Source organism: Agelaius phoeniceus, chromosome 22 (genome assembly GCF_051311805.1).
Source record: "Agelaius phoeniceus isolate bAgePho1 chromosome 22, bAgePho1.hap1, whole genome shotgun sequence".
Taxonomy (NCBI): Eukaryota; Metazoa; Chordata; class Aves; order Passeriformes; family Icteridae; genus Agelaius; species Agelaius phoeniceus.
The window spans coordinates 223188-248979 of NC_135286.1; the positions used below are offsets into that span (position 1 = coordinate 223188).

Consider the following 25792-nt stretch of genomic DNA (forward strand, 5'->3'; position numbering starts at 1 on the left):
GCACAGGTACAGTAATCCACAGCCTTGCAATATTCATGGGGCACAGAGCCCTGCAAAGCCAGAAGGGAGGGGATACTCCTTGGTGGTTTTTTTTTTTTTTTTGAACCATCCCTAAAAATAGCAAGAAAATTCAAAGCTGACATTCAGGGCGAGGGGACGAGGAAGCCTGCAGAGTTGCTCACTCAGCCACCAGCAATTGCAGCGATCCTGTCTGCGTGTGCAGATTCCTCTGCTGACCGGGCTGGAGCCCAGGCCCGCACTCTGCTCGGCTCCCAGGAGCAGTGCAGCCTGCTCCCCATCCCTGCCCAGGGTGTGCAGAGCCCAGCCAGCCCCAAACCCAGCCCCAAACCCAGCCCCAAACCCAGCCCCAAACCCAGCTGATCCTGCTGGGGTGCACGGAGGGGATGGAGCTGCACCTTTCCAGTTGCAGTAGGTCCCAGCTGGAGGACAGCTCTCAAGCTCACCAGTTCATCCCAGTTTAGCAGTAAAGCTGGGGTGAGCAGTGTGTCTGGAGCTCAGATTCCTTCCTTGCTGCCTGTTGATCCAAAAACACGGGTGAATCCCCAACGTGCCCCACACAGGCGAGGCAAAGGGCTGCTGTAAAGCCAGGTGCTGTGTCTCTCCCTGCACCCATGTGTTATTCCATCGATGACTCACGTGTTATTAGCAGCCAAGCAATATTCCCAATTCCCTGGAGTTAACCCTTCACTCGTCACTCACAAAACCACGATGTCATAACAAACATCACTGGTATTATCTACTTTAATTGTATTGTATCTACCCAGCTCTGGGAACATTAACAGCGACGGTGACTTGGTGCTGGGGAGATGCTCCGTGGAGCTGTGGGGAGGGAGCTTATGAGGTGCTTGGAAAGTTGGGAGGCAGCTCCCAGCTCTGCCACCACTGTCCCGAGGGGCCTTGCTCACCACCTTTCCACCTGGCATTCCCTTCATCACATGGCCAAGAGGGGATACAAAAAAAAATTGGAAGGTCAGGGTGTTAGCAAACAGCAGGGATATTGCCAGGTCTCAGAGAGAGCTTTTGATTAAAAAAAAAAAAAAAAAAAAAAAAAAAAGAGTTAAAAGTTGGGGGGGCTCAGGGAGGAGGAAAGGAAAAATGGACATGGTTGGCTCCATGGGCATACTGGGCTCTGTGGGCACACTCAGCTCTATGGGCTCACTGGGCTGTAGGGGCACACTGGGCACACTCAGCTCCACGGGCACACTCAGCCCCGTGGGCTCACTGGGCTGTAGGGGCACCCTGGGCACACTGGGCTCCATGGGCACCCTGGGCACACTGGGCTCCATGGGCACACTGGGCACACTCAGCCCCGTGGGCACCCTGGGCACCCTGGGCTCCGTGGGGTGCGTGAGGGCGCAGGGCTGCTGTCCCGGAGACAGCCACGAACCCGTGCCCCCCAGGCTGTGGGGAGGGGGCTGCAGAGAGGGGTGTGTGTGTGTGTGTGTGTGTGTGCCCGAGCCCTGCCTCCCCGAGGAAGGGGCGCGCAGTGCGGGTGCAACCCGGGAGAGGGCAGCAATGCCCCGCGCATCCCGGCGGGACCGCGGCGAGCGGGGGCCGCCCGGGGGGGTTACCCTGCCCCGGGGTGTCCCCCCCAAAGTGTCCCCTCTCTGTGAGGATCCCCCCTCCCAGGGCGGCGCTCAGCGGCCGCGCGCCCGTTTGCGCCCCTCCCTGCGCGCCTCGCAGCGACTGGGAGGAGAAAAAAGGGGGGGGGAGGAAGGAGGGGAAAAAAAAGAGGGGGGGGAAAGGAAGGACTACAAGGCCCGGCATGCCCCGGCGGTGCTGCACGGCTCCCCGGGGTGCCGGATGCTGGCCGTGCCGCTGACAGCGGAGCGGAGCGGAGCCGCGGTCCCCGCCGCGCACGGAGAGAGGAGCGAGGGGCTGGGCGCGCCTGGCCGCCGGCTCTGCTCCCCCCCTTTTATCCCAGCCCCCACAAAGCCGGGAGCGGCAGAAGGCAAGAGAGAGGGAGGAGGTGGTGGTGGTGGAGGAGGAGGAGGAGGAGGAGGAGGAGGAGGAGGAGGAGGAGGGAGGAGGAGGAGGAGGAGGAGGAGGAAGGGGGGAGGCAGCGGCAAGCCAGGGCTCTGCTGCGCTGTGTCTTTCTTTGCTTTCCGCAGGCGGCGAGCGGCGGAGGCGCAGAGGGGAGGTCGGTTCCCCTCCGCCTCCCGCTCCGCTGCCTTTTGTGTGTGTGTGAGAGGCGAAGGGGGGGGGAGAAAAAAAGAGGAGGAAAAAAAGGGGGAAAAAAAGGTGAAAAAAAGGGGGAGAAAAAAAAAAAGGAAAAAAAGGGGGAAAAAAATAAGCTAAGCGGTAGAGGGGAGAGAAAATCCCGGAAAAAATAAAATAGAGGGGTGGAGGGGGGGAGAGGGAAGGAGGAAAGAGCAGGCAGGGGACGGAGGAGGGGGCGGGCTGGCAGGAGCGGAGTTGCCTGGGGAGAATGTGAGCAGGAGGCGCTGGAAATGCTCTCGTTGAAGGTGGCGAGCGGTGCCGAGGGCTCCGGGACCCCCGCGGCCGGTCAGGACGCAGCCCCGGCGGGCGGCAGGAGCCTCCCCAAGCGGGCGGGCTCCGAGGGGCGCGGAGCGCAGGAGCCGGCGGGTGAGTACCGGGGACCCCCGCCTTTGTGTGGGGCTGGGAGGGGGGGGAGGACACTCGGGACACCCCCTTTGGGCAGAGCGGGGGGGGGAGGAGGCGGCGTGTCGCGTGCATGTGTCCCCCCCCGCGCCGTCCCCTCCGCTGAAGTTGCGCGGCGAGTTGGTGCCAAATTGCCGGAGTTTAATGGCACTTGTGGTGGGGAGGGGCGTGCGGGCGCGGGGGGCCCGGGGCGAGCCCCCCATGGCGCGGGGGCTGCCGTGGCCGCGGGCTCGGCCGCCTCCCCCCGGACACCCCCGGCCGTGCCCCCCCGGGCGCGAGCGGTGAGTGACAGCTGTCAGAGCCGGCTCCGGCCGCTAGAAGGCAGAGCCTGTCAGCGGCGCGGGGGGCTCGGGGGGCTCCCCGGAGGACGGGGGCACCCCCCGGGGCACAGCCTCCCGCCGCCGGCCCCGGGCAGGCCGGCTCGGGGGAGCGGGGGCTGCCCCGGGGGGCGCTCCCGCGAGGCTGCGGGCGAGGGGCGTGCGGGAGGCTCCCCCAGCCCCGCCGGTGAAGTTGCGTGGTCCGTGGCGCGGGGCTCGGCGAGCGGTTGTTACTCCCGTGCCTGTCATCCCCCCTCTGATTTGTTTTTATCGATCAGCTGATTTACCCCCCCCCCCCGCCCCCCCGCGCGGCCCCTCGGTGCTTGCGACAGGGACCACGGGGGACCGCGGTGGCTCTGGCGGGGGCTGGAGTCACCCCGCAGGGTCACGCTGACGCCAGACCCTCGGTGCTTGATGTCCCCGAGGCCGGCGCAGGTGGAGACACCTGAGTCCCCGCTTGTTTATGTGCTGGGGGGACGACGTGGCCGTGCCCACGACCAGGTGGCCTCGTGCGTCCAGCCCGCCTGGCCGCGGCTGCCAGGAGAGCCCCCCAAAAGCGGCGGGGTGAGCTCATTGTGTGCCACAGCGCGCGGTGGAGTCACTCCAGATTTATCCTGGCGTGACAGAGAGCAGAAGCGAACCCCCGGGGCGCCGGGCGCAGATCCTGCCCCGCTCTCCTTCCCACCCTGCTGCCGGCGTGCTCTGAGTCGGGGGCGCGTGGTCCAAATCGGGGCCCCGTGGTCTGAATCGAGGCCCCCCTCCCAAGCCTCTCCCCCTTTCCTCGCCCCCCCAGGTGTCCCCTTACACTGGCTTCTCCTGCTGGGCTGTGGAATTTGCAGGGGAGGGTGGTGGTGGTGATGGGGAGCGGGGGGTGGAAGAGGAGGGCGGAGGGGGGGGCTGGAGAAGGGATGGCGCGGCGCCAAATTCCGCTCTGCCATGTCTCTGTAACCTGAATAGGCCAACTCCATCCCCGGTGCGAGTCCCCCGGGGCTCTGCCGCGCTCCGATGCAGTCAGGCGGGAGGTGGCTTTCGCTCGGCTCCCGGCGTGTCCCCCCGGCAGCCCCAGCCCGGTTCCCTCCCGGACCGGCCGGAGCCACCGCCGGGAGGCGGCCTGGCAGGAGGCGGAGGTGGTTTGGGGGAGAGGGGCTGGCACCGTGGCGGCCACGGGGTAGCCAAGGACATCCCCGAGCGGGGCGGGCGGCAGAGGAGAAGCCATGGAAGCCCATGGAAGGTTAAGGGAAGCCTGGAGGGGCTGGCGCTGCCCTGGCCTCCTTAGAGGAGGCAGCAGAGACCCGGGGCAGGCTATTTCTGCTGAGATCCCGAGGAAAGCTCTGGGAGAATTGTGGGCTTCTATAAATAGTGTGTGTCAGCCGAGTGGAAACAGGGCCTTGAAATGCTCCTGCTATTCTCCCGAGTGCTTGGAACCAGCTCTTGGTAAACAGGGCAGCGGTGGGGAGGGCTGTTTCCTTCTTCCGGGCTCGGTAACAGGAGCGGGAGGGATGTGGGGGGGATTTTTGCCTGGTGATATGGCAGCGTTTTCCCCCTGGGGCCGGCCGGCTGGATGCCGGGCTGTGGCCGGGCTGCCCGGATGCGGGATGGCCCCTGAATGCGTCGCAGATGTGCGTCCTCCCCCACCGCCGTCCCCTCCCCGCCCCACTGCCCGCCAAACTTCGGGGCTGGGATGCGCCGTGCGCTCCGCTCCCTGGGGAGCCGGTGATGCTGGGGGAGCTTTTTGGGATGTGAGGGCTCAGCTGGCCACGAGATGCTCAGCACACCCCCTCCTCTGCCGGCATAGGGGTGCATGGGTCACAGCCTGGTTCCCTCTCTCCCATCCGTGTCCATCCCTCGGTCCCGGCTGGAGTTGTTCCCGCTCTGCCTCGGGGCACATGCTGAGCCAAGCCTTGGCCCCGTGCTGGAGGGCAAGGATTTGATCCCATGGGACCTTCCCAGGCATGTCTGGACACCCAGGGTGCTGGGGACCTTGTTCCTCAGGGGGCTCTGCCTGCAGTGGGGACATGGTGGCGTGTTCCCAGGGTGTTTGCTTGGCTCTGGGGCACATCCTGGCAGGCACAGTGCTGTGGTGAGCATTCGGCTTCCCACGAGGACCTGGCATCGTGCTCATTTGTCACCACCCCTCGCACCCACACCCCAATATTCACCTTGTGCTGCAGACAGTGGCTCGAAAGCTGCCTTGTTATTATTTTCCTTAAAAATAACACAAAAGGGAAATAACTGGGCTGTGCTCAGCTCCCCACTGGGAGTTTTTAGGGTGATGTACAGTGGGCTGAGCAGTGGGAGGGATCCAGCGCACTTCTGGTGGGATTTGGTGTTGGATTCAGAGTTCACCAGGGTGTCACAGGGCTGGGGGGCCCACCCCATCCCTGTGTGCTGCCTGCCCGGTGCTCGGTGCTGGCACAGCCGAGCGTGTTCCTGGCGTGGGTGGGAAGGGGCGAGCGCCAGTCCGGTGGGGTTTTTTTCCCTTCTCCATCTTTCTTTTTTTTTTTTTTTTTTTCCTCCTTTTTTCTTTCTTTTTTTTCCCTCCCTCTCTGTGGGTTGAGCGTTGGGGCGACAGACAGGGAAAGTCTGAGCAATGGTCTCCGTGCTGGTGCTGTCTTCAATCACCGCGTCCCAGAATCCCTCGCTCTGGGCCTTCTAGGCACAAGGGCTTACAGCGAAAATCGGCAGCTGCAGCTGCGAGTGAAAGCACAAGAGCCCGGCTGGGTCTTTGGCATCGGCAGGAGAGCAAAAAAAAGCTGGGGGAGGCGAGGAGGGAAGGGAAAAGGCGGGGGGAAATGTGCCCTGTGGTTTTTTTCCAGGCTTGCCACCGAGGGTTGTGTTTCAGAGCATCGGTTCCCGGGCGCGGGAAGAGGCGGGAGGATGGGGGGTGCGGAGCGATGCCTCCGGGGAGCTCATTAAAATCTGTCGGCTCCCCCCTTTCGCCGGCCGAGAGAGGCTGGATGCGGAGGGAAGGAGGGAGGGACGTGCTGGGAAGGAACATGCCGGCGAACCGGCTGCCCGGTGGGGACAGTTGCCGGCCCGGGCAGGAACGCTGCCCCGGGGGCTCACCTGTCGGAGCACGTCGGCCGCGGCTGCCAGCGAGGCCGGGACAGGGCTGGCGTGTGCCGGGGACTCCCTCGGCCGTGAGGGGGCTCGGGGTGATGGGCTGCCCTGGTGCTGGCAGGTGGTGCCTGGTGACGGTGTCTGGGGCGATGCCGGGGGTCAGAGGGTGCAGCAGGGAGGGGAGCGCGAGTGGGAGCTGCCTGCACGTGCATGGGCAGCGTCGGGAGCGCAGGCAGCGTTTGGTGTGCAGGTAGGGTGTGTGGACAGGGTTTGGTGCACAGGCAAGCACTGGCTGTGCAGGAAGGGTTTGGTGTGCAGGTAGGGTGTGTGGACAGGGTTTGGTGCACAGGCAAACACTGGCTGTGCAGGAAGGGTTTGGTGTGCAGGTAGGGTGTGTGGACAGGGTTTGGTGCACAGGCAAACACTGGCTGTGCAGGAAGGGTTGGTGTGCAGGTGGAGCTTGGTGTGCTGGCAGGGTTTGCTGTGCAGGCAGTTTGGTGTACAAGGCAGGGGGTGCAGGCAGGGATTGGTGTGCATGGGCAGAGTTTAGTTTGCAGGCAGGGTTTGGTCCAGAGGCAGGTATTGATGTGCACAGGGAGGGTTTGGTGTGCAGGCAAAGATTGATATGCAGGGATGAGGCTGGCTTGGAGATCATGGGTGCTAAGGTGGGTCTGGGCAGGTGTTTGCAGGAGACCACCCTGGCAAAAACATCTCCTTGTCCTCCCCAGTGAAGGGGACTGACAGGGACTGTCCCCCTTCCCATTCCAAATCGCATGACAGGCTGGAGGGAGAGCGTTGGTGCAGCCTGGCCTGGCACAATACGGGGAGACAGAGGAGAGGCAGAACATGGTATTGATCCTCTCAGAGGGGAAGCAGTTCTGGCATCCTCCAGCTCCAATCCTCTGCCCTTCCCACCACCAAACCAGCTCCAGGCAGAGGGAGCACCATGCTGTGCCATGCCATGCCATGCCATGCCATGCCATCCCATCCCATCCCATCCCATGCCATCCCATGCCATCCCATCCCTCAGCTGCCGCCTCCAGGGCCTCAAGCCCCACGCACACTCTCCCTCTTCTCTCTTCTTCCCTCTTTCCTCTTCCCTCTTCGCCTCCTGCTGACTTCAGCGCATCGGCTTGGGCTCAGCGCCTGAACATTCCTTGCAAAACCTGGGCCTAAAATATCTGGAGGAGGATGGAGCGCCTTGGGCGAGGGAGATGAGCTCCTCAGCTGCAGGAAAGAGGGAGGCTGCTGGGCTGGAGGCAGCAGGGACGCTCTGCTCCCTGCCAGCTGCCAGCCCCGCTGGCCCCCCGGGAAAACGCCAGGAATAAATCTTGCCTGGTGAAGTCGGCGGTTTGGTTTGGTTTGGTTTGGTTTGGTTTGGTTTGGTTTGGATGTGCCCAGCAGAGGCAGGGGCACGAGCACCCTGTGGAGCACCAGATGAGTGGCACAGGGAGCGGGGATGGCATTGGGAGAGGGGTGACAGAAGGGCAGGGTGGCATGGAGTGTGGTGACAACAAAACAGGGGGATAGGGAGAGTAGGGTCACAGGGCAACAGGGGAGCAGGGTGACAGTGGATCAGGATGGCAGGGAATGGGATGAAGGGGGAGCAGGAGAACAGGGTGCCATGGGAGAGGGGTGGCAGGGAACTAGGATGGCAGTGGAGAAGGGTGACAGAGGAACAGGGTGACAGAGGAGCAAGGAGGCAGGGAAACGGGATGGAAGGGTGACAAGAGAGCAGGGTGGCAGGAGAGTGAGCTGGGTTGGGGTGGCTGAGGAGGGACAATAACTGCTGGGAGGGAGGTGCTAGGCGGGAGCTGTGTGAGAACCAGTTTGCGAGGTCCAGATTGGCAGCAGATCCTGAACCAGGAGGAGCTGAGCATCCATACGGCCCCTGCCGAGATCAGACGCGACGACAGCGACTCGGTTTGGGGGAAGAAATTGGAGGCGGGGGAAGCTTTTTTGCTGAAATGAAATTTGAACCCCAAAGTGGGAGGGAAGTGGAGGTGGGGGGCACGGCTCTCTCCACATGGTTATTACTGCTGTTTTCCACCCAGCTGAAAGGAGAATGTAGCTTAATATGGACCCGCGGGGAGGAGAAGCACTCGGGAACGGGGATTTGGCAGGAGGGAGCTGGGAAACAGCGAGAGGAACGTAGAGGTGAGAGTGGCCAGGGCTTTGCCCAGGGAGGAGAGGACGGAGCCGGGCTGGAACAAGGCGCTATTGTTCTTGGCGAGCAGGGGGCCAGCCGCGGCCCCCCCAGACCCGCAGAGCTGGCGCGGATGTGGGGAAGGTTTTTGGGACCGGTTTTTCCCGGCGGATTGCTGGCTGGGAGTGAGAAGAGCTCACTGTGCTGGGGTGCACCAAAGGGAGCTCACGAAACACCCAGAGAGGCAAAGGGAGACTCTGGCGTTTGATGGGGAGGTGATGGCAGGTGAGAGGACAGGGGTGAGTGGGGGGAATTTTGGATCAGTGAGCGGGAGTGGGGGCGGTGGGGCAGGGGCTTGGTGGCTGGAGGACGATGTGGGAATGGGGCGAAACCCAGCGTCCCTCATTCTGCCAGCACAGCAGAATGTGCTGCTCCTTGGTGTGCGTGTGGGGTGGGGGAGGTCAAAACGAAGAGTCTGGGGACCTCTGTCACCCCATGATTCATGTCCTGCCATGATCCCCTCTTGGCTGCTGGCACCTCTGCAGTGGTCCCCATCAAGCCCTTCTATCCCACATGTCCCCTTGGTCCCTTGCCCCAGCACCTGACATCGCCTCCCTCGGCACTTCACCACTGCTGTAGATGTCACGTGCCGCGTTGCCAGAGCCACCAGCTGTCCCCCAGGCCATGACAGTGCTTGGGGACACCCGAGGGTGCCAGTGAGCAGGAATGTGGGGAACCAGCGGGGCTCACGGGACTGGAGGAAGAGGAGGAGGAGGAGAGTGGAGGGATGTGCAGTCCCTTGAGCTCTGGGAGCTGTGGCCAGGGAGGGGGCAACGAGGCAGGGGCCAGGCTCAGGGCAAAGCTGAGCTTACCCTGCCTTTCCTGGGCTCCCGTGCCTTGGCCCTCCCAGCACAGCTGGAAAGAAAGACCCCCCTGCAGCACATCGCTGGCATTTGCTCCCCATCCCCCAGTTCCCACCTCTCTGATGCTTCCAACGCAGCGATGCCCTAAAGGCAGCAGAAGCACCTTTGCAAGTGCACACTAAATATTTGAACACGCTTGGGTGGCTCTGGCACCACTGCTGCTTTCACCCTTCCCCATCCCCTTCCCTGGCCTCTCTGGACTCCCCAAATTTAGTGGGCACCCCTCCTTTCCTTTGGTGGGTGCTCCTCCTTTCCTTCCAGAGAGGGGTGTGACATTTGCTCGGCAGCTCTTGCCCAGAATTATTCGCTCCAGCCGAGGCAGTGCTTGGCATCGCCGTGTCACCCCGGGTGTGTGTCATCGCGTGTGCCCCCCTCCTCAGCCCACCCGCTGCCAGCCCCGCTGCACGTGGTGGGACCGCGGCATCCGCGCGACGCCCGCCTCCCCATCCTTCATCCCTCCTCTTCCTCCAGCCTCAGCACCCTGCAGCCGGGCTGGGCGCCCAGCGGGGCGGGAAGGCGGGGAGCAGTGTTCCCCTCCCCTCCCCGGCATTCCTTGGGAGTGAAACACAAGAGCTGGCAGGGCACTCCTGCTTTCTCTGGCCTCCGCTCCTCCGGTGCCTGAACAAAGCCCTCCTGCCTCTCCCAGGAACCTGGGGTTTGAAACAGGAGAGAAGGCTGGTGCTGCGTGGCAATGCCCTCCTCAGGCATATTTTGGGTTCTGTGGTGGGTGGGGGACAGAGGTGGGCACGGTCCCCAAGGGGGGCAGCTCTGGACAGGGTACCCCAGGGTACCCACAAGCACTATGCCTGCCTCAAGAACTGTTGGCATCCTCCCCAACCTGGGTTTTGCGTCCCCACCATCTCACTGCCATCATATTGCCATGGAAACTGGGCCCTGAAGAGTACCAGTTCAATTCCAGTTTGCCCCCAGTTTGATCGTAGTTTGGCCCTGGCTCTCTCATGACAACACGGGTTGGTGTATCCTTCATCCCACGATCCAGGATGATGCATCCCACAGGGAATGTGCGCTCCGTCCCCCTTCCCAATGTCCAACACCCCCCTCCTCAGCACACAAAGCCCCCCCACCCTCCCCACCACCCCCGGTGAAACAGGCCCCTGTCGGAGCGCAGTCCCCGACAGCGAAGGTTATTTTAATGGATGCATTACTTTAAACGAACCCTCCGCCATCTGTTCCACCCCCTAATTACGCATGCAAAAAAAAGCCCATCTCACAGCCAGCGCAGGAGAAAGTAAAGATATAAGTGATTTAAATGCATGTATCCGCAGCTCCGCCAGCAGCTGGGCTGGGCCGCGCTCCTCAGCTGCCTGGTGAGCTGGGCAACTTGGGGGCAAGAAGGCAAAAGGGATGGTTCTCCTGGATCCAGCCCCTCGGGAGGGTGCCGTGGCGCTGGGTGGATGGTGGGTGCAGCAGGCTTTGGGCACGGTGGCTGAATCCATCCATCCATCCATCCATCCATCCCTCATCCGTGCCTCCGTCCTGCCACGGCTCTCCCCATCACCCCCTGAAGGTTAGCTCTGCCCGCCGGCTGCCAGCCTCGGTGTGGCTGAGCCTTCAGAGCGGGGACGCGCCACCGTCCCCGGGCTGCCGCGGTGCATGGCGGGGGCTTGGGGGGGACAACCCCAGCGTGGCCGGGCTCCTTGTCCTGACGCTGCCCGGAGGTGGCTGAACGGGCAGGGCGCCCCACGGGGATGGGGATGGGTGTGGGTGGCTCTGGGTGACGCTGGGTGCTTGTCCTCTGGCTGAGGAGGGGAGATCTTCCCCCATGCTGCTTTTGCCAAGCAGTAGCTCTGTTTCTAATGAGCCGTCCCAAGATCCAGGGCATCTTGAGCCCTGAGTGCTCTCAGAGGATGTTCGACCCTGGGAGTCTGTCCTTTGGGACACTGGAAGGTGAGAGTGGGCTGGGGGGGCTGAATGAGACCTGCTTGGAGAGGCAGAGCTCATAGGTGATGGAAAACCCCCATTTTTACATCAATCTCCTGCTTTGGGGAGTCCCGGCAGGGACAGGGAGGTGACAACAGTTTAGGGGGCTGTGTCCATCCCCTGTCTAGGGGGAAACAGGGGGGAACCCTGCATCCAGGGCTGACCTACTCTGACTCAGTTTCCCCCATCCCCAGTACAAACCACCCACAGGGATGGGATGGGTGACTGGCATGGCTTTGGGTGACCCCACAGTGACAACGCAGGACCACGACCACCATGGCAGGGCCACCGCCTGGCGCCGGAGCCGACGGCGGTGCTGGGTGCCCGTCGTCCCCCCCTCTCCCTCCGTCTCCTTCTCTCCGTGCCTGACTGCAGCAGATGCGCCAGCTCTGCAGGAAGAGGGAATTAAGTTGGGCTGGAGGAATTTTAAAGATTGCTGCAGGCCTGAGGGTCTTAGATCCCCCCGCGGAGATGGGCAGTCATGCAGAATTAATCCTATCGGCAGCCTGGCTCGGCTTCAGCCGGTGCAGAGCTCTTGGAGAGCGCGCGGGAGCGCGGGGGGCGATGCTGGGGGCGGCTGAGAGAGCCCCGGTGCCTCTCGGCGTCGATGGGAAATTAATAATGAAAAATTAAAAGCCCCAATTCAGCCTTTCACCCCCCTCCTTCCTTCTCCCCATCAGCCTGGAGGTGGGACTCGTAGGGGGGGAGGAAGTGGGTGGATTCTGCAAAGCTTAAGGAAAACCTGTTTGCCGTAGCCAACAGAGCCCGTGGTGGGAGAAAATGCTGGGGCCACATCCTCCTCGCAGTGCCCGCCCGTGTGCCACGGGGGGCTGGCACGGGGACACCCCTTTGTGCCATCACCCAGCTCCATCTGCAGTGAGGCCATGCAGAGGCAGGAGCAGGCTGGGGGGACAGCGGGCGGGTTGGGGTGGCAAGAAGGAGGTTGAGGTGACAAGAGGGAGGTCGCGACAGGAGCAGGTTGGAGTGGCAGTGGGAAGGCTGGGGTGGCTCAGAGCAGGTTGGAGTGGCAGGCGGCAGGTCGGGGTGCTGTGCCAGCGCAGGGGACACAGGGACACACCAGACATCCCCACGTGCCGCCCCAGCCGCCTGTACCATCCAAGGGGACGCCGGGGTGACATCTGGGTGCCCCGTGGCTCTGCCAGCCCCACAGGCAGCCTTGTCCCTGTTGTCCCTCCTGGCTGCCGGGGCTGCGGTGCCACCGTGCCACTGGGCTCGGTGGCTGCGTGACGCCGGGCAGGGTGGCCCGCAAGGGCTCTGCAGCTGCTGCCGAGCCCTCTGCTCTCCAGTTTATAAATAATGCAGCACCGAGGCGTGTTGGCAGTGCCCGCCTGCAGCCCCGGCGTGGCGGCGGCGCTCTGGGGGCGAGCGGCGGGTGCTGTCGCCGGGCAGGGTGACACCGAGCCGCGCCACCCCGGCGGGGAGGGGCGGGCCCTGGAGTGTCCCCCTGCCTTTGCTGCCCACCCCGTCCCCCAGCCCCACACGCCCGGGGCGGGGGGTGGCGGTGGTGGATGCCCGCGGTGACCCCACGCGTGGGGACGTCCCCAAGCCTCACGGCGGCGGCGCGGATGGCGACGCGCAGCTTGCAGCGTTGCCATGGCGATGTGCTGGCGCTAACGAACCCGAGTAAACATTAACGAGGGAGAGCCCCACGCGGGTGGGTGCGAGCGTGGGGACCCAGGCGTCCTGCGGGGCTGGGGACACACCGTGCCCGTGCGGGCTGCCCCCGGAGATTTCCCCGGGCGGGCCCCTCCGGGTGCTGTGTGAGGCTGTGCTTTAATGGTTAGACTGGGAGCTCTGGCTGCTGGGTGAGGCCCGTGGGGACAGGATGTTAGTCCCCTTCTCAGTCTAGGGGCACCCCGAGTGGGAAGGTGCCCACCCTGAGGCTCCAGAGGTGCTGTCGTGGCGGGCACTGCTGTCCCGCTCTGGCCACGGTCCCTCTCTCTGTGCAGCGCCCGTGGGTGCTGGCTTGGAGGGGGGACGGGTCCCCAGGGTGTCCCTCGGCGCTGCTGGGGAGCTCGGGGTGCCCCTGGCAGCAGCTGCCGCCGCCGTCTCAGTTGTCACCGTGGCTCAACTGCCCGCGTTCCTCCTCTCCCGCGGCCACCTCGCTTTGGGTGGGGGTCAGGGCGGGGGCAGCCCCCGCACCAGCACCCCCACCGTGCCCGAGGTCCCCTCCAACATTTAATGGTGCTGCAGCTCATTAAACCGAGGTGCAGGTGCCCCCGGTACCTTCATCCTCCCGGAGGGCTCTTAATGAGCGGCTGCTAACGAGCGCCCGCGCTCCCCGAGCAGCCCCGGGAAGAGCCTGATTGGCGACAGGCACCGGGAGCCACGCGCGGGCTCCTTTCAGGGCCTTCCAGGGGTCCAGCGACGCCTCTGCCATGCTGGAGATGTTTGGAGACGTGCACGAGGGTCCCACGTCACCGAAATTGCACCAGTGTCACATCAGTCACCAGTGTCACTGGAGCTTCTCCAGCTTCAGTGTGTGCATCGTGGGCACCTGGTGCCCTGTGCCTCAGTTTCCCCCTTCAGCTCCGCTCGGGGACACAGGGCCCTGGGGATGGGCACCACAGGCATGCAGAGCTGTGGGCTGAGGCTCCTGTTGGTCTTCCCAGCCCCATTGTTGTCCCCAGAGTCACAAAGCCACCCGAGCCCCGGCAGGGTGACCTGCTTGGGTCTGCCTGCACGGGGGGACTGCAGGGGGTTTGGCAGAGGGGCTGTGTGGATCCCGTGCACCCCAAAAAACCCAGTGGCACCGATGCCGTGCAGGGTGCAGGCAGTGGGTGCCCAGAGGAGGTCAGCTGGGGCATGCCTGGCTCAGAGGGGCTCTTGAGCTGGTGCTCCTCATTTGGGGTCTGTAGTGGGGAGACCCCATCCTGCAAAGAGCCATCGGCCCCCGCCAGGGCTGGGTCCCCCAGCTCCTCACCGAAGGGAGCCCTAATCCTCGTGACACGGTGCCCAGCTCCATGGTGGCTAATTGCAGTGTCCCCAGCTGAGGATTACAGTCTAAAGCAGGAAAGGAGCAGCAGGAGCAGATGAGCTCCTGAGCAACAAAGCTCCTGTTCCCCTGCAAAACGACTTTTATTAGGGGTATAATTAAAAGCTGACAGGAGGTGAAAATCATGGGGATGGTCAGGGTGAGGGATGAAGCCACCTGAAGGTCCCTGTGTCCCCCCAGGTGTCCCACCCGCCAGCTTCCCCCTCTGACCACAGCCTTGCTGGCAGGGCAGGAGGAGTGAGGTGCTGGGCTGGCAGAGGAAATCCAAACTCAGCCCCTATGAAAGGGGCTTTGTGTGCCCGAGAAGGAGCAGCCCTCCTCCTCCTCCTCCTCCTCCTCCTCCTTCTCCTCCTCCTTCTCCTTCTCCTCCTCCTCTTCTACTGGCCACGGGGCCACTTTCCTGCCTGGGGGTGGCCTCAACGTGGGTGCCAGAGGGAAAACAAGGCACAGAGCAGCATGGCAACCCTGTGGCCTCCTGCCCTGCCCACACTCCTGAGATTTTCCCCATTACTTGTACCGCTGGCTGTGGATGAGGTAGTCCCTGGGTTGTGCTGGGGTCGCCCATGGGTTCCCCAACTGGTGCCATCCCTGCAGAGCCCCTGAGATGGGCTCTCTGTACCAGGCCTGGCCAAGGCACTTGCAGTAGAGAAGGAGCAGCAGGGACAGACAGACACAAGGACAGAGGGACATCTTCCCCTGTCCCCTTCATGCCACCTGGATTGCCCTTTCCCAAAACCTCTGCCTGCCTCAGTTTCTCTTTCCCCCCTCATGAGTGCCATGCCTGCCCCCCAGCACAACAGGACCCCGGCTCACCCTGGGGGAGCTCAGCCCTCCTTGGTGACCCCAGCTGCCCCCACAGGCGTGGCTGATGTCCCCTGGGAAGGGAACACTTTGCAGCACCCAGTGCTTGGCCCCTGTCTGGGTTTGCGCTCGCAGGAGCGTGGCTGCAGTGCCAGTGTGGTCCTGTGGCAGGGAGGAGGGGGGTGCGGCAGGGACCCCCGGCGGGGAGCTGGGCACTGGCCACCTTGGCCTGGCCCAGCCCCAGCCCCAGCGGGCAGTGGAGGGCTTGTTCTCCGCCTGGACAGGAAGACGAATGAATTCCATTATGGGATCGCGATTTTATTCCACGTGTCAGGGAGCCTGAGATTAACTTGCTCACCGGGCTGTGACAGACCCAGACACCCGCGTGCACGCGCTCCAGCAAGGGGCTTCGCACACTTGCCGGGCACGGAGCTGCTGAGGCCCTGCCATGCCCACCCGGGGCAAGCAGGGCTGTGCTCACCCACCCTGATTCCAGCAGGAGCCCTCCAGCACCTGGGAGGTGGCAAAGACCAAGGCCAGGGGTCTGGCACTGCCACCGTGCCGTCCCATGTCCTAAAGGTCCTTTGGCCACCCAAGGACTCGTCTTGCAGGCAGGCGAGGGCAAAGCACGGTCCCAGCACAGCTCTGGGAGGCCATGTGCTGCCAAATAACAGGCTGGGAGGAAGGGAGGAAGTGGGACATGGGGGCCTGGGGACCTTGACGATAGCTGATGACACTGGGGACTTGGCAAGACCAATGGGCTGCTCTTAGCTCAGCTCAGCCAGGTGGTTGCCCACGTTGGGAGGACATGGGGGCTGTGCAGTTGTGTTGGGGCTGTGCCGTGCCGTGCTGTGCTGTGCCGTGCCGGGGCTGGCTGCTCTCCCCTCACCACCCCCCCTGCGCGGGCGCAGGCAGCTGGCTCTGTTTGCTGGAGGCTTTGCGCATTCCAGTTCGTGGGTCACTCGCCTTCGAAACCTCTCCGGGGACAGAGGCAGTTGGGAGCCGTAACAAACAACCCAAGGGCTCCAGTGACGCCCGCGCCCGGCGCTGCTGCCAGCTCTGGGCTGGGGGGGCTTGGAGAGGGCCCCCTGCTCCCCTGGGGAGCTCTGGGGTGGTGCTGGGAGGTCCCAGTCCAAGTAACCGGGGAGGAGGGACATGCCGAGCAGGTTTCCATGCAGGAGGCGGGAGCGATCCCTTTTTGGGGAGCAGGGAAGGGTGCAGGAGGAATGCTGTGGTCACTTGTGCTTTGGGGACAGCACAAGTGGTCAGGAGGAATGCTGTGGTCACTTGTGCCTTGGGGACAGGGTACAGAGAGGGGCACTGGCAGGGGGTGTCGTCCATGATCCATATGGGAAGGGCTGGTGGAGTTGGCCAGGCACGGTACGGGCAAGAGGACAAGGTGGGCAGCAAGTACGAGGCGGCTCAGTGTCCTGGTGTCCTGGAATGTGGGTCGGAGCCATCCCGAGGAGTTCCTGGGCCCGGTGGGTGGTGGGGGAGTGGTGGGAGCGCAGTGCGGTTTGGGGAGGCTGGGCGGTGCAGGGAAGGTCAGCCTTGGCCAGATGCAGCCACTCCACCCTCCTCCAGTGCTTTGCACATTAATGCAAATGCACTGGCCTGAGTGGTTCATTAGCAGCATGTGGAATGGAATAATGCATCCGCATCCCATTAGCCTAATGAAAAAAAGGGAGCCGGCACCTGGAACAAAGCTGCCGACTCTTGGCTAGTGCTCTGGCTCGGCCATGCTGGGCCGTGGGGGCCTCCCCCTCCCTTCCCCTCCCTCCCTTCCCCTTCCCTTCCCTCCCCTCCCCTCCCTTCCCTGTGCCGCCCCAGCCCTCCGAGCATCCCTGCGCCCAGCGCTGCGGAAGGGACCCCATCCCCAGGGTGTCACCACAGATCCCATTCCCAGGATGTCGCCGCGGCAGGGTGCAGCCCCAGCAGGACTTCAGGGTGGTCCCAGCGTCACCCCTCAGCATCCCAGGGTGGGAGAGGGATCCGAGCCAGTAGTGCCACAGGGGCATCGGCTGGGTGTTGAGATGTCTCCGTGTCCCTGGGGCTGGGAGTGCAGAGCCTTGGAGGATTCGGGGGCACCCCGGGGTGGGCAGAGCCGGTCGCAGCATCATCCATCTGCATCCGCGAGTGGGAGGGGGTCCAAGCTGGGAGTGCCGCAGTGGCGCTGGCCGGGTGTCGAGATGTCCCCATGTCCCTGGGGCCGGGAGCGCGGAGCCTGAAGGATTAGAGGAAACATTGCCAAACAAACCAGGCTGTGCCGGAACCAATTAGCCTCCAGCAGGCAGAGTTTCAGATGCTGTTATTTCTGCCTCTTCTCTTTTCTCTCCCTCCTTCTGTCTCCCCCTTTCCCCCTCCCCGGCCCTCCCCAGCCCCTCCTGCCCGCCCCCAGCATCCCTGCTCTCGCCATTCCTCTCCGTGTCGGAGCTTGTTTTGGGCACTGGCTCTGGAGTGAGTCATGCCGCGCGTAGGGGATTTTAAAAGCTTTCTGCTGTCGCTGGGAAGCCGGTTTGGGCTGCTCCGACACTGGGGGTGGAGCGCCATGCCTCGCAGACAACCCTCGTCTGGGGAACCCAAAAAAATCCCCCACCCCGATGCCCCGAACCCCTGGGATCCCAGGCCCCCCCCTTTGCGGGGTCGGCTCCGTCACCCCAGCCAGCGGTTGAGTCACAGGCGAAACTTTCGAGCCGTTGGAGCTTCCTCCGCCGGGCCCCTCTCCGAGGAAGTGGTCTGCCGGGGCGTCGAGCCCGGCGGGGCGGTTGCCCGGTCCCGGTGGGTGCAGCACGCAGGCGCGGGCGGCCGGCGCTGGAGCTCGAAGCGTGGGAGACTTTTTTTTTTTTTCCACCCCCCCTTTCCCTCCCTCCTTCCCTCCACCGCCGCCTCCGCCGGCCCTGCTGCCAAACCCGGGGTGGGGGCCCTCCGGCACGACCCTCCCGCCGGTCCGCAGCTGGCCGCGGTCCCCCCCTTCATCCTCCTCCTCCTCCTCCTTGCCTTGAGCTGTGCTGCTGAGGGACTGCAGCTCCCGTGGATCAGGAGGAGATTTAGGTCAAGCGCTCGACTGAGTCGAAACAGCCATCTGTGTGCGGAGGAAACCGGCCACCCAGAGCCCCCGGCGCGGCTGGCCCGGCACCGCCGCGGGGTCCCGGCACCGCCGGCAGCCCCCGGACCCCGCGCCCGGGCACACAGCCTGCCTTTGTCTCCGGCAAGGGAAAAAACCCACCCAACGAATAAACAAATGGGGAAAAAAATCCCCCTTCCTGCCGATCCGTCACCCCCGGCCGTGCCGCGGGCATCGCCGCGGAGTCTGGCACGGAGCGGCCGCGGCAGCGCTCCAAGGTCGCCCTGACACGCGGTGGGAAGGTGTGTGCCGGCGGGAACCGGGCAGGGACGCGGAGCCAGGGCCCGAGCCGGCCGCGGGGCCGGGGCAGGCAGGGCGGGAGGGGCAGCAGGAGGGAGGCCCTGGCTGCCTGCCCGGAGCCCGGACTCCTGGGTTCCTGCAGGAACAGGGTGGAGCGGGAGGAGGATGGGGAGCTGGTGTCATCCCGGCCGCGGCGGGGGGGAGCGGTTCCCTGCCCGGGAGCGCCAGGGGCTCCGCATGAGGCCGCGGCCGCCGTGCCTCAGTTTCCCCGGACGGTGAAGTAGAGCAGCCCAGCGGTGGCAGCGCAGCCGGGCACCCCCGCGAGGTGGGGACCCCCAGGTGCCCCTCGGCACCCCGCACCGGGGCGGAGGTGACCGCGGCCCCTCCTGCTCTCCACCTGCCAGCTTAGTCTTGCTTTCTCCATTTCCTTCCGGAGCCTTTTCTCGCCCGCCGGTGCCTGTGCGCACGCTGGGCGCAGGGAGAGGAAACGCCGCCTCGGCCGTGGGAGGGCTGGCGCCGGATGGGCCTCCCGGCCCCGGGCGGTTTGGCACAGCCCAGCCAAAGTGGGTGCCGAGCCGTGCCGGTGTCGGGCCGGAGCCCGGCGGGCGCGGGGATGCTCCCCGGCACCTCGGCCCGTCCGCCGCCCGCCCGGAGCCGGGCCCGCGCCCCGCCGGGCCCCCCGCGCTCTGCCCGCCGAGCCTGGTAAGGAGCTTTGTCCGGCTGCGCGGCCCGTTTGCACAGTAATCCCGCCCGGGCCGGGGGATTATGCGTGGGGAGAGCTGTGGGGGGCCCGGGGCACCCAGCAGATGGGGTTTGGAGGTCAAGGTTTCCCTTGGTGCAGCAGGCTCTGGCCAGGAGGGTGACGGGGACGTCCTTGTGCTCGAGCGGGTGACACAGGGACCACAGCGTTTGCCCCCAGCCACTGGGCAAAGCCGGCAGGAGCTCGGTGCCCCTGCAGGGCCCTGTGTCAAACCAAGGCAGAGCTGGGGCCGGTGCTTCCCACCGGGATGGTGTGGAGCATCCCTGCATCCCTCCAGCGTCCTTCCGTCCCAGCGTGGCAGCTGCAGGCATGTGCAGCTCTGCGAGGCAGGAGCTGCCAGCAGTGCGGGTCCCATCCTGGGTCCCTTCCCAAGGTCCCTTTCCAGGTCCCATCGCAGCGTCCCCGCAGCCCTGCGTCCCCGGGCGGGCTCGGAGGGGGCTGGTGGATGCTGGGAGCTCAGCGGTTCTTTATGGTCTCAGAGGGCTCCATTAATTCTTTAAATATCCAGCCTTTCCAGGTGGGTTTTGTTGAAAATTAATTTCCGGAGCTATTTTAATTTTGCTGTATTTAATTTGCTGTTTATTTTAATTAATTAACGTCGGGAAAATCTCTTCTCCCCAGCATCCTGCAGCCGTCTGGGGTGGCTGCACCCGGGAGGTGAGAGCAAGGGGGTGTCATGGGTGTGAGGGGCACTGGCAGGGAGGTGCCCAGCCCCCACGGCGCCCACCTGGCTCCATCCCACCTGCCCCAGGTGACAGGGTTGGCATGGGGAAGCAGCGAGCTGGGTCTCTTCCCACCATCCCTGCTCCAGGGCTCATCACAGGGCTTGCTGCTGGCTCCATGGGACGTTTGTCACATCTCCTGGTGAGAGATGGCTCAGGCAGTGCTTGCCACCTCCTTTCTCCTCCTCCTCCTCCTCCTCCTCCTCCTCCCGGCGATGGCTGGGGGCCTGAGGGTGTGCACCCATGAGGATCCCGTGCCGTGCCGTGCCGTGTGCCCAGCAGAGGGTCCTGGTTTAAGAGCCCAGCCCGGAGCTCTTTGGAGCCACACCCACACGGAGGGATGGATGCTCAGCCCAGCCTCCCGCTGCCGTCCCCGCTCCCTCCCGGTGCTCCGTGCTCGGTGCTGGCCAGACCCCAGCGAGGGGGTCCCTGTGGGGCGGCGGGCAAGGGCTGGGGGAAGGGATGGAGCCGCCTTCCTCCAGATCAAGGCCTCTGGTCTCTCACATGTCTAGACGCTGCCACACACACCTAATGTGGTTCTTGGCAGGAGCCGCGGCTGCTCTCTTGAGGTTAATTGCTGCACACGGAGCTCTGCAGACAGATAACCCGGCTCCACGCTGCCCCGGACCCCGCCTCACCCAGCCCTGCTCGGCTGCAGCCCCCAGGGAGGAGCAGGGCAGTGACACTGTGATGCAGTGATGCAGTGATGCTGTGCCCAGTGCGTGGTTTGGGGCGCAGCACTCACTAGTGAGGGGGGGTCCGCCGGTTTTGGGGCCAGGCAGGGATGGAGGAGAGGTGCTGGCAGTGCTGAGCAGGAGGCGACATGGCCGCAGGGCCTTTGGGGCAGGAGGAGGAGGAGGAGAGAAGGGCCCCAGCGGGCCGGGCTGCCGCCATCCTGTGCCGGCGCTTGGCAAGGCGGCTGGGCTGGACCTGATAAGGGCAGCGCGGCAGGGAGGGGGCCGGACAAAGGCTCGGCCTCGCTGAGCCTGCCTGGCTGATCCAGGCTCCGGAACGGGAGCTGGAGGCAGATGCGGCGGGGACCGGGGTGGGAAGAGCTGTTTCATCCTCCAGCCCCAACATCTGGTGGGAAGAGGGGATGGGAGGAGAGAATGCTGGGCAGGCTGCAGGGGTGAGCCCCAGGGCTTGGCCACATCCGGACTCCCTGGGATGGGCTGGATGAGGCCTTTCCCAGCAACTGCTCTTGCAAAGCACCTTCCTGGGAGCAAACACTGCTCTAATGATATGCTTGGAGCCACTGGCACCCCAATCCCGGTCCCTGCTTGGCCCCATCCATAGGGACCAGTTTCCCTTTGGACAAATCTGTGCTTTGTCAGGCCTGGTGCCGGCTGCCAGGTGCCATCACCAAGGCAGGGTGGTGCAGACCAGGGCTGGAAGTGGTACATTCCAAGGCTGGAATTACATCGAGTCCCTGGAGGGAGCCCCCAAGCACAACATCCCCTCACCTCCCACAGGGCTGGGGCTGGCAATGAGGGCTGGGCTCGGTCCCGCGTCCCAGGGCTGTGTGGGGGTGATCCCAGCCCTGGGAAGAGCCCCACATGGGATCCATGGAGAATCGGGTGAAGGTTTCACTCCAAGCTGTGTTTTGGTTTGGGGTTTCGTCATGATTTCATGGCAGGGAATTTCCGTTCGTAACCAAAGACAAGAACAAAAAAAAGGAAAAGGCCGAAACCAAAAAAAAAAAACCCCAACCCTGCCTTGAATTTTTGCCAACAAAATGGGATGTTTCCATTCTTGTTTTGGCTTTTGGCAGCCCCAAACTGCAGTCAGTGGAAGAAAATATCCATGTGGAAAGGCTGCCGGCCTCCTCCAGCAGTGCAATGGCCGGGCTGGAGCTCCTGCCCCGCAGCCGTGCTGTGCTGGGGGGACAAAGAGCACGGCCCCTCCAGAGCGTGTCACCGTGCTCCCTTCCCTGCGCTCTTTGGAGAGGACATTGCCATGAGAACGGGCTCGTTGTGTTGTGGGGAGCATCGAGACAGAGCAGGCGAGCGTTTGCAAGGACACCGGTGGCACGCCGAGCTCGCGCTTCCCACTTGTCCTTGCAGCGGGTCGCTCTCTCCTCCCCAGCTGGCAGCAGAGCCCTGCTCAGCTCCAGCGAGTGCTGTGCCACCCCAGCCTCCCTCTGGGCACTGCCTTCCCTCCTGGCATCACCCAGCCTCTCCCCGCTTCACCTCTCAGGTTTTGGGGGACCCTCTGGGGGGCTGCGATGCTGTGGATGCTGGGGAAAGGAGGAACAGCCACTGCAATGCTTAAATGAGGTTGGGTTTTTTTCCACACATCCCCCCCTCCATCCATGCTAGGAAGAATTACAGTCACCCAGGCATCTGTTCTGGCAGAGTCGAGCTAAAGAGCTTGTCCTGGGCTTGGCAAACCAGCCGGCGCAGCCGACAGCTTTTCCAAGGGCAGCCTTGGATGTGGAGCAGCAGGTTGACATTGCAGGGAGAGGAGCCTTGTGCTGCAGGCACCAGTGCTGTGCCCCTCAGCTCCTGACTGGATGGGATTTGGCAGGGAGTTCTGCAGGCAAGATGCTGCAAACCCCCTTCCCAAAAAGCAGCATCCTCTAGTAGGTCTTTGTTTGGAGCCAGGAAGAGGGCAAATGGTGCCAGCACATCCCAGGGTCCTTGTCCTTGCACAGAGAGGACAGCAAGTGTCACCCTGCAAGGGACTACTGCCAAAAAAAGCCCTGCTAAATTCTCCTTGAAGCTGGAGAGGCTCCTCTGTGCCCCCGGGCTGTGCAGCATCCCTGTCACTGCCACATCTCCGCATTGGCCACCCCATGGTTGTCACCCCCAGTCCTCCAGAGCACGGTGGAAGGGTACAGTGGTGGCACCAGGAGACGCCAGGAGCACGGCTGCCCCCTGTGCCAGCAGCACCGTGCACGGGCCCTGTGCCGTCAGCAGTCGAGGCAGGGGGAGGCGAGTTGGAGCGGCTTGGCAGGGAGGTGTGGGAGCCCTGCCGGAATGCTGGGCTCGGAGCTGGAGCGTGTCAGGCACAGATGGGATCGTTAGTGGTGGTAAAAATTATCCAGCCCCTCTTAAAAACCCAGGCGCAGCAACCTGACCCCGCAGCTCCAGGGGTGGCAATTCCCACCGGAGCGGGGCTGGTGTTTGCTTCCCCTGCCATCACCATCCCTCCCTGGGATCTGGGGCCACAGCTGCCCGTCACATGCCCCACGTTGCCCTCTGCAGTGCCAGGGTGAGGGGCTCTGCCCCCTGCCCCAGGGACGGGCACCCTGACCCAGCACCCACCCCAGTGCCACCGCTGCGGGGCAAACCCCATCCCTGCGGGTGCTCCCACCCTTTGTGCCCGTTTCCTATTTCTTTTTCAATGCACCCAAGTCTCCTGTTTGCTTTTTTGACTGCAGTAACCACAAGAGGGAAGTTTCAGAGCGGTTCGAGCCCGTCTCGGCGAGGAAGGGAGAGGCAGCACCACTCTGTGCCCATCGCCGCAGCACCGTGCCTGGGGGCTCCGCCGCCATGGTCCAGCGCCTGGTGGCTGTTGTGCTTTCCATCCCCCTCTTCCTGCCGCTCATCCCCAGCTCCTTTTCTCTTGGAAGTGAGGAATTTGAGGCTGGTCTGGCGTTGCCAAAGGGCCTCAGGCCCCCCCAGCGCCGATCGATCGCTCTGCGCGCTCCTGCTCCCTGTTTTTTCTGTTTGTTTGCAGCCGCTTGAGGGCTCTTGTGATGAATCCAGCCTGGACAGAATTCAACAACAGCTGAAACGCAGCCCGGGGTGGGGGTGGGAGTGAGAGGGCAGCGGGGCCGGCCCACACTGGAATGCGAAATGGGGCAGCGGGCAGTGCTGGGCCGGCAGGATGGGATGGTGCCAGATCCCAATCCAGGGGTGCGGAGGGACGGGCAGCACCGCCGGCACCGCCCCAAAACTGCGGGTGCTCCAGGGTGGCGGCGTGGGGACCTGCTGGGGTGAGCATTTGGGGCGTCTCCCTGCGTCTCCCCGCTGCCCCTGGCTGCTGCTGGGAGCTGGGCAGCAGGGAGAGGGGCTGGTCCCGCTGGCCGGGCCGCAGGGTCACAGCTGCCGGGGACAGGGTCTGTGCCAGCTCCGCCGCCCTCCCCGCCGTGCCAGGTGCCGTCCATCCCTGAGCATCCACAGGGACAGGCGGCCCAGCCTACCTGCCATCACTGCAAAATGGCGGATTTCAATTAAAAAGGAAACACTCCCCAAAACCCCAGTGCAAGGAGGGGGGTGAGCACCACCCTGTGCCCCCAGCCTGCTGCTGCCAGCTTTGCCAGGGGGGCCGTGGGGCAAAGCGGGGGGCACAGGCGCACGGGGGGCACAGGAGGGGTCTCAGAGGGGATCCTCCCCAGGCAGGGCAGTGCCTGTTGGGTGGCGTGGCCGCCTGGTGCTCGGTGCAGCGCGGGGCTGGCTGTGATTCTGCAGCTGTGGCTCCGGGAGGGAGCAGGACGCGGCTGCGCCGGCGTGCGAGGGTGCGCGCAGGCGGGAGGGATAATTAGTTCCTACTATAGCACTTCTCAGTCAAAGTGCTTTTTAAAAGCCTCCATTCATTAGTCTTCACGGCTCCCCCGAGGTGTCGTGTCCTGGTTCTCTTCCCCCCTCCAACTCCCCACCTTCCCTGGAGCAACTGGGGATCCTGAGCTGGGGAAGGGGAGGATGATGTTACTCTTGAGGCTGGGTCCTTGTAAATCCCGCAAATGGGGTGTCAGTAGTGGGGACAGTCTCAGTGTCCCCTGTCCCAGTGGGGCTGCTGGGGTGCCATGGCCACATGAGCATTGTTGGGAAGTTTCCATGGAGGCTGAGCTGTGCCATGTTTGGAGCCCCAGGGAAGAGAGTGGGAGGGCAGGGAAGGGCTGTGGGTCCAGTGGGTGCCACTGCCACCCTCACCAGCACACCAGGGAGCAGCGTGGTGGCTCCAGTTCCCCAATTACCCAGTGCCTGCCAGGCTCCCAGGGGTCACCTGGAAGGACAGAGGGTGCTGGAAGATGCCAGGGGGTGCCGGTGTGGCTCAGCCCCAGACCTGAGCATCGTGTGGGTACAGGCATGGGGGTACCCGGGCGTGTGCCCCGGCAGAGGCAGGGCCGGAGGGGCGCAGAGGCAGGCAGGCTGGCAGTGGGCCTCCACTGCAAACCCTAACCTTATTTTCCCAGGTCCGACGCCAGTTTCCATGGAAACAGCCGGGAGCAGAAACGGGAACCAGAATCCAGAAATGTGAAGCTTTGAGCTCCAGTTCGCCTTCCTGGATTCCTGCTCCCCGTGACCCCAGCTGGGTGCTGGCACCCACACTGCTCCCGCTGTGTGCTGGGGGCAGGCCTGCCCCGCCTGGGCACCCCTGGGCTTGGGGTGCTCCTCTGTCCCTGCACGCTGCAGCAGCCTGGGCACGGCGCGTGGGCATGGGCACGGCGTCCCAGCAGGGATGTTGGGGGTACTGTGGGGCACTGCAGGCAGGGACACGGCAGGCAGGGACACGGCAGGCAGGGACACTGCAGGCAGGGACACTGCTGCCTGGGGACACTGCTGGCAGCCCCACATTCAAACAGCCCCTGCACACATCTGTGTGTCAAGGTGGTGCACAGGGGTGGCTGGGATGTACGTGCCCGCGTGCTCTTGCAGGCACATCTGCTTTAGAGGTGTAATGGGGGTGTAGGCACAGCATGGATCAATATGTGGTCTCTATATTACTGGTTAGCACTGGGAAGACCCTGGTCCCAGGTTGTTTACCTGCCCTGGCGTCTCCATCCCCAGGATGCAGAGGGGACCCCAGAGCCTGGAGAGGGGCAGCACCAGCTGCCATTGCACGCAGGGGCCTGGGTGCTGCCCCAGTTCTGGGTGTATGTGTATGCCCTGCTCAGCTTCCTGGGGCTGGGAGCCCCCTGGACTCCTCTGGGCATCTCCTGCCAAAGTGGAGCCTCTTGGGACTCCTCTGTGTCCTGCAAAGCCAAGCTCTGAGCTCTGTGCTGTGTCCATCAATCCAGCCCATGCCATGTGTCTATCCTGCACCTCCCCTGCTGCCCACCAGCCTCCTGCAGTCCCTCAGGTGTGCAGTGACCTGCCCCATTCCTTTGTGAGCTCAGGGCAGCCAGCGTCAGTGCCCACAGCGTGGGACATG

At 64.0% G+C, this 25792-nt stretch overlaps 1 protein-coding gene across 5 annotated transcripts in view; it reads left to right on the plus strand.

Moving 5' to 3' along the window:
- The first annotated feature begins 1858 nt into the window (after nt 1-1858).
- AHDC1 (AT-hook DNA binding motif containing 1) overlaps nt 1859-25792 on the plus strand; it is a 51096-nt gene continuing 27162 nt past the window's right edge. The window contains exons 1-2 of one of the 5 annotated variants that reach the window (XM_077189440.1): nt 1859-1972; nt 2487-2607. Coding sequence is in view for 2 of the 5 variants with exons in the window: in XM_077189438.1 (XP_077045553.1) it covers nt 7988-8177 (190 nt within the window). In the remaining 3 variants the exon portion in view is untranslated. Of the gene's footprint in view, nt 1973-2065; nt 2162-2243; nt 2263-2398; nt 2608-7857; nt 8178-25792 lie in introns of those variants that run through there. The other 4 variants (XM_077189442.1, XM_077189441.1, XM_077189439.1 and 1 more) reach the window with 4 other exon arrangements.